This window comes from Microplitis demolitor, chromosome 4, assembly GCF_026212275.2.
Source record: "Microplitis demolitor isolate Queensland-Clemson2020A chromosome 4, iyMicDemo2.1a, whole genome shotgun sequence".
In the NCBI taxonomy this organism is placed as follows: Eukaryota; Metazoa; Arthropoda; class Insecta; order Hymenoptera; family Braconidae; genus Microplitis; species Microplitis demolitor.
The window spans coordinates 19,007,019-19,014,889 of record NC_068548.1 but is presented as its reverse complement, the minus strand read 5'-3'; the positions used below and the strand labels follow the sequence as shown (position 1 = coordinate 19,014,889).

The 7,871-nt window shown below is 25.0% G+C and overlaps 1 protein-coding gene across 1 annotated transcript; it reads right to left on the bottom strand.

Moving 5' to 3' along the window:
* Positions 1-765: 765 nt before the first annotated feature.
* Positions 766-6,908, bottom strand: LOC103568248 (E3 ubiquitin-protein ligase ZNRF1). The gene is made up of 4 exons (XM_008545023.3): positions 5,915-6,908; positions 4,026-4,121; positions 3,348-3,453; positions 766-1,919 (listed from the first exon to the last, which is right to left on the bottom strand). Exons 1-4 carry the CDS (start codon positions 6,315-6,317, stop codon positions 1,862-1,864), a joined length of 663 nt encoding a protein of 220 aa, XP_008543245.1. The 5' UTR covers positions 6,318-6,908; the 3' UTR covers positions 766-1,861.
* Positions 6,909-7,871: the final 963 nt, after the last annotated feature.

Genomic DNA, 7,871 nt, shown 5'->3' with positions numbered 1-7,871 from the left:
TACTAAAGAAGTTATTAATAAGTACACAGAAAAAAAATTTTCTTTTTCAAATAGCTGTAACTTTTTCAAAAATGGACCAATTTAAACTTTTTTTTTTCAAAATTTTTGTCTTTGAATGTAGTTTCCGAAAAAACATACAAAAAAAAAATTTAAGATATTAAAATCTATGAAAAGTTATGAGAGTAAATGTAGCAGACATCAAGCAAATTTAAAATTATAAATAAATAGAGTAAATAATTAAAAAAATATAATTTATAAAAAATGCACTTAATAATTTAAAAATTGTTCAAATGTGCATTTTTTAAAAATTGTATTTTCTTAATTATTTACTCTATTTATTAATAATTTTAAATTTATCTGATGTCTGCTACCCTTCACACTCATGAAATTTTTCACTTTTTTGAAAAAATCGCATTTTTCTCATAATGTATCGTTCTTGAAAACTTAGCAAGATTTAGAAAAATTGTAGTCTTCAAAAAAATTTTATTTTGTTGAGGTCTACAAGAATTCGCGGTCTTTTGACGGCGCCACGTACACCATAAAATCCCCATTATAAAGAAAAATATTTTCTTAAAACTAAAAAAAATTTTTTAGACGCAATAATTTTTTTCTCGTCCCAAAAAATTTTGTTTTTAATTTATGATGCAAAAAATTTCCTAAGGCAAGTCAATATTTTTTGCGCCAAGAAATATTTTTTTTCTGTGTAAAAAAAATAATTATCTCCAGGATAAATTTATATTCAACTCAAAAAAAAAGATTAAAAAAAAAAATTCAATTAGAACCTTTATTATTACTACAGCGTCAACAGCACAATGACAAATCCTTTACTTCATATTAATATATCTTTCACATCCTGGTTCTCTCCCATTTATGAAAGTATCAAAAATATCCTTTCTAGCACTCATCCCCCAACAGACAACAAAAAACAATACATTATCTCAATTGTAAAATTATTAAAATTAATAATTATAATAATTTATCTAAGATACAGCTCACCTGTTTCAAAACAGACATATATTTGTATATCTTCGACTAAACATCACTTTTTCCCCCGCTCAAAATAATTATTAAAATAATCAGAATTGTAATAATAATAATTACAGTAATATGTTCATTGATCTTAATCGGTAATGGTTTTATGCTTAAACACTATCTTTTTTTTTTCGACTTTAAATTGTAAAACTAAGTTAATTAAATTTATAAATATGGTACAATCGGTATCAAGCAAAAGAGCATTAATAGGATAAAAATAATAATAATAATTAAAATTTTAATAATAGTAAAATTTAAATAATAATAATAATAATAGTAATGATAATAATAATAATAATAGTAATAATTATAATCAATAATAATAATTATAGGTACATATAAGATAATCAGCACATAACAGCTGTATCATATGGCGATGAAACTCCCATTATTAATATTAAAAATTAAAAATTCAATTAAATCTGTCCATTGTTTATTCATCTTAATTACTTAATTAATTTAACCCGAAAATTTATCAAAGTCGAGTCTTGGTTTATTTTTCATTTTTTTTTATTATTATTATTATTTAAATATTTATAATCAAACGAACGCCACGTTTACGAATAGAAATCACCATCGCAGACTAGCGGCCACCCTTGACTAGTTAAATATGTATTTTTTTTTAAACCCCCCATCTCACTTGTCCTGTCACTCCTCAACTTACAATTCATCGATTGCTCTTCGAGTCACATATTTATGTTTAATTATTATTATTATTTATTTAACCAATTATTTGTTTCACTTTTTTTCATTTTCAGTTGATTTCGTTTTGCTTTATTTTACGGTTTTTTGTTATTTTTAAATTACTTTTAATTTCACCAAGTGGAAATCAATCACCAGGATGCTCAGGACAGCTGCGGTTTACTTGAAACCATTTGTCAATGCAGCTGTAATAAAAGTTTGATTATTATTACTCTTGTAATTGTTACAATTATCGTTCTGTTTAATCGCATTCATTATAATTAATAAATGATATGTAGCAGGAATATTTTAATTTATTAATTAATAAGATTTATAAATTTTTTTTCATTATTTACAAACAATTCTGTAACATGTGCGATAAGTTATTATATTTTTTTACACTACAAATATTGTATATTGGTAATGTACTTGATAAAGTTACTTTATTGTATTTATGTTTTTTATTATATTTGTGATCTATGTATATTTATTAGACTGTCAAATAAAATCGATATTTTTGTTTCGGTCCCAAATGAAAATTTTGTTGTATATTACATAAATAAAAGTTAGGTCCTCCAACTCCATTACAAAACGCGTGCTCGCTTAAATAAGATTTCCTATTTAAATAACACGGGAAAAATTTATTTTGAACTTTAAAATTCTATAACTCGTTAACTGATCAATGAATTTACATAACTAATAAATATTCTTGTAGGAAATTGAAACTCTACAAAAAAGGTATTTTATAATGTTTTGATAAATCAAACCACTCATAGATTATTGAAGCTTTAATTCAAATTTATGGCAAAATTCCCGTTTCTCACAAAACTATCAGTCATCGCAAAATGTCATAAGACCTTTCTTGTAGATTATTCTTTTTTGCAATTAAAATATGTTATTTAATCATTTTTTAATTTCATAGTTCAAAAGTAACAAGTTTTACAATTCAATTATATGGAAAAAAGTGAAATTTTTGTAAACAAAATAACTTTTAAATGATTAAATTTATCAAAAATTTATAAGAGACCTTTTTTGTAAAACATTCAAACCTCTACAAAAATATGTTACGATCATTTTAATTTATTGATTCGTTAACGAGTTATAAAATTTCAGTTAAAAAAAGATTTTTCCCATGTTATTTAAATGGAAAGTCTTATTTAAGCGAGCACGCGTTTTGTAATTGAGTTGAAGGTCCCAACTTGGTACCCAATTTTTTTTTTGTTACACGGAAAAAAATTGTGGTTCTAACTACAATATTGTGGTAGCGAGTACTCCAATATGTAGTAAAGGATACTACATAAATAGTACACGTTTCCACAAGTTATTCCAAGTTGGAGTTGGCATTTCTTTACTCCAACTTGTAGTAACCTCAACTACGGCTGCTGTTATGCCAACCAAAATTTTTTTTACATGTACATATAACGTGATTTTCGTATGGGACCGAAAAAAAAAACAATTTTATTTCGCACAGTCTAATATTTATATACATGTCTGATGAAGATTCAATAAAAGAATCGAAACGTCGCTAAATTAATAACTAGTATTTTCCATGTGTCCACATTCCTGCTACATATCATTTATTATAATTATCTTCATTAAATATTTAAAAACATATATATAATAATATATCTTACTTTTTGTGGTATATACATAGACAAGGTAAGCGGGCTATCACATCACCTGGTTGTAAATCTTCCAGGCAAATAACACATTCTCCTTTTTCATCGGCTAATACATCCTCTGTAATAATAAGATATATTATAATTGATATCAATAACAATAAAATAATTAAAAAAAAGAAAAAAATAGTTCAAAACATTGAGATAAATTGAATACTGAGATTTAATTATTAAACATAAAAATATTTTAAGAAGTCACAGGTCAAACTTCTACTCAATTATCAGTATTTTATAAATACAATGATAATTTATATAAACAATAATTCCATTATTTACATTAATTAAAATAAATATTCTATAAATAAATACAATTTTAATTATTTTATAAAAGTAAGACTAAAAGTTAAAAAAAAAAATGTTGTTACAATAAATAAAATAAAATGAATTTAAGTTAATAATTAAAAATCAATATCACAATCTTACGATAAACTATCGTGTATACAATGATAAAAAAAACATAAGTATAATAATTTAATGAGTGTCTATGCAGTAATCAGACAAATTTAAAATTATAGATAATTAATAAAATAAAATTTTAAAAAATGCGCATTTAAAAAATTTTGAAATTGAATTGTCTGTCTGATACATTCACTCATATAATATAACAAACAATAATAAAAAATAATACATTACCGTTGTAGCTAAGACGTGGTTTTGTCAGGCACATCACCAAGTGACACTCAATGTCATCTGGCAGAATAAATTTGGAGCAAACAGGGCATTTCAGACCTTAAAAAAAAATATATACATATTTCCAATGAATAAAATATCACTATTAAAAAAATATAAGTATTATTTCCATCATATCAATAATAAATAAATAAAGTCTATTAATACGCAATAATCTAACCATAGATAACACGTCTTGCATGATGTGTTGGAACAACTTCAGTCTCCGATTCATTTAAACACGAGCTTACAATAACACCCATATCGTGATCACCACCAAGCCCTCGCGACCTAGCCTAACCTTATCACCACCATCCTAGTCTTCAACAATTTAAACCATAAATAAAATAAATAATAAGACTTTTAAATAAAATCACCATCAAAACATTTTTAACAAACGAACAAAACAAAACAAAAAAAAAAATAATACAATGATTAAGTGCAGATGTACGTACAACAGTAGCCTTGATATTTAGATCGTGGAAACTATGTACACACCAGCTTATATACACTATCAATAAAATCACCTAACGTGTGCCGGGCCGCTGCCGGCATCGATTGTACCCACGGTTACCAGGCCAACCACCTCAGCAACACGCGCCAAAACAAATGCCGTTAAACACCCACGTATTTCCTTTTCTTTGTACTATACCTACAATATATATCCACAATCTATATATACATATATTTAGTATACATAAATATATAAGGATATACTACTGCGTATATATTTTTTTAAATAAAAAAAAAAATCAGATCGAACGTTCGCTCGTGTTACTTTAACTTGATATTAACTTTAATGATTCTTTCATCACTCTTATAAGTCGTATATTAACATATATATATAAATATAAATATATATGAATGTATTTGTCAATTGCCATTGGTAGTAATTCGTTGTCATTGTCGTTGTTGTCGTCATTGACATTATCAACGGTACGGCAGAAAATTATTTTGTTGTTATTACGTCTTGTAATTAGTGCGTACATAACCTTATCATATATCTTTATATTTATATATGTATGTATATATTTAGGTACGTTTAAAGTTAATTGTAGAATATTTTTCGTTAAATTACCATGATTTGATACTAATGGACTTTTAATGGCTTCTAGAAAAAATCAGTGACTAATCTATTGGGAAAATTAAGAAAAAAAAAGAAAATAGGGGACTTTAAACGTTTATATATTTATTTTACCATTATATATATTTACTTTAATGGATAAAATAAATAGTATATAATGACGATACTTAAAATAACAGTCTGATAATTTTTAAGTTGTTAACAAATTACGTATTTGTAAATTTGCGCGCAGATTTTTAAAAATACTTTGGTAGGATTTTTATAATTTATTTCTTGATAAATATTTAGTTTATTTATTTAAAAATAAAAATTATCTGCTGCTTTTACTGTAATAGATAATCTTATTTATTTAAAATGACATTAAAGGTATTTGTAAAAAAAAAAAAAAACGCATGACCCTGAGTAAGAAATGAATGTAAATTTAGCAGTCATATAACTTTTTTAATTACACAAAAAAATTAAATAATTAAAATAATAAAATTAAAAAAAATGCATGTACTGAATTTTGAATTTTCTAGACATGAATTTTTAATTTTTATTTTATAAACCTTTTAATCTATTATTTAGGAGTTTTTAAAATTTTCAAATGTCTGATAACTTTACTATCATATTAAGAAAAATGATTTACTTCATGCTAAATATATATCTATATACTAGTCTATTCAAATTGTTTTGAATCATTTTAAATAATTTTTCTAAATCAGAAGATGGAAACCTGAAAAAAATATAATATTAAAGTATTAAAATTCGGTAACAAGTTTAAATTTACCATTAAATGACCAAATGTGTGAAGGCAAGCTATGTGTAGCATAAACTCTACCACTGTCCTCATCACCGTCATCAGAATCAAGATTACCTAATCCAAGTGCTTGTCCAACATTTAAACCAACAGTATTTGCTAGGTTAACTGCCTGCTCCCCTGACAAATCTGGCACTGAACTCAATGATCTAGCTCGTTGTCTATTATCACCAGCAACTCGAGATGATTGAGTTTGATTATTTTGTTGATTATGATGCTGTAGTAAACTAACACCACCAGGTAGTGATCTTAATATTGAAAAACCCTGCATTGTCGTTGCTGTTGTTGTTGAATCATTTGTTGCTGTTGTACCGGTGGAAGACTGTCCATTTCCACCCGTAGCTTGTGCTACGGTACTTGTTTTTGCTCCCATAACAAATTATTATTTATTTTATTTATTACACTTTAACACTTTATTATTATTGTCTGCTTTGTTTATTTTTAAACAAATAAATTTTATTAATATATTTTTTTATATTCACTTCAGTATATATTTATTTATATACCTAAAAATACGCGTTCGTTCCGAGTATTTTAATTAATTTTTTATTTTATTTTTTTTATTTTATTTATTTTTTTTTTTTTTTTTTCGGAAAAAAGTCAATTCGTATCGTCAGTCTGTGACCCTACTGGTTCTTCAATTTCCGTTGGTAGTTACACACACTTGTAAAAACTCTTCTTCAAGAAGAATTAAATGTTAGTCTATTTAAAAAAATAAATAAAAATAAAATAATAAAAAAAAAAGAAAAAACGAAAGAATAAAAAAAAAGTATTGTATAAAAACACTAACAAAATTTGATTATTGTTAAATAATACTAATTATTAATAATAAAACACTTGTTACTTATAAATTTAGGCCAAAATTTAATATATTTTTGCCACAACGAGCAAGTCATTTCGGGATAAAATATAATAATATCCACGGCCTAATGGGTTCATCACGAAACAACAATCACACCGACATCTTAAGTGATGGTATATATTTTTTTCACTAAGATTTTACTAGAATTATCTCTAGAGTATTGACAAATTTCAATATTTTTATTTCAATGGGTTGGTAACACTGTCTGTATTTTAATATACACATTTTATTACCAACTATTTTATTTTTAAATTCAAATTTATGATAATTTATTTTTGAAACTGACAATAATTAATATGCTAAATATTGAGCAAGTAATTAATTATTTAATGCGATCGAATAAAGTCTTGACTCTGAATAAATATTCAAAGTGATTGACAAAGGTCAATAATAAATTTCTTTAATGATGACGTAAAAGAAATTCATTTTAATAATATGTATAACGTGATAAGCCAATAATTTTATATAGATTTATTAATGAATTAATACAACTGATAAAAAAATATATTAATTTATAGAAACTAAATTTTAAATGATATCGAAGTTAGCTGACGTCTTATAGTTTTTGAATTTAAAAAAATTAAAATTATGAAAAGAAAAATTTGGAAAATTGCACTTATAGCTTTTTAAATTTTTTACATGCGCATTTTTTTTTTTTTTTTTTTTTTTTTTTAATTTCCTGCTTTGAAAATTGGAATGTTTAAAAAAAAAGGGAAGTAATTGGTTTCGGTCCAATTTTTGAAAATAAAGTTATTATCAACTGTCGATATTTTGAGGTCCTAGAAAACTATTTTGTCTATTTTCAGATGGACGTCTGAGTGTATGTATGTGCGTGTATACTTTTTTTGTCCTACGATATTTTTGAAATGGGTCAACCGATCTGGACGTATTTTGCAGCAATCGAAAGAGTTCGTCAAAACTTAGAACTGATAAGATTTTGAACTTGATTGGCCGAGTAGTTTACAAGTTACACGAAAAATAATCAGAAAAAAATGTTGTTTTAAATTTTTGTTGCATAACTCGTAAATCACTCGACCGTATTGTTTCTAAGTTTGATCAAATTTA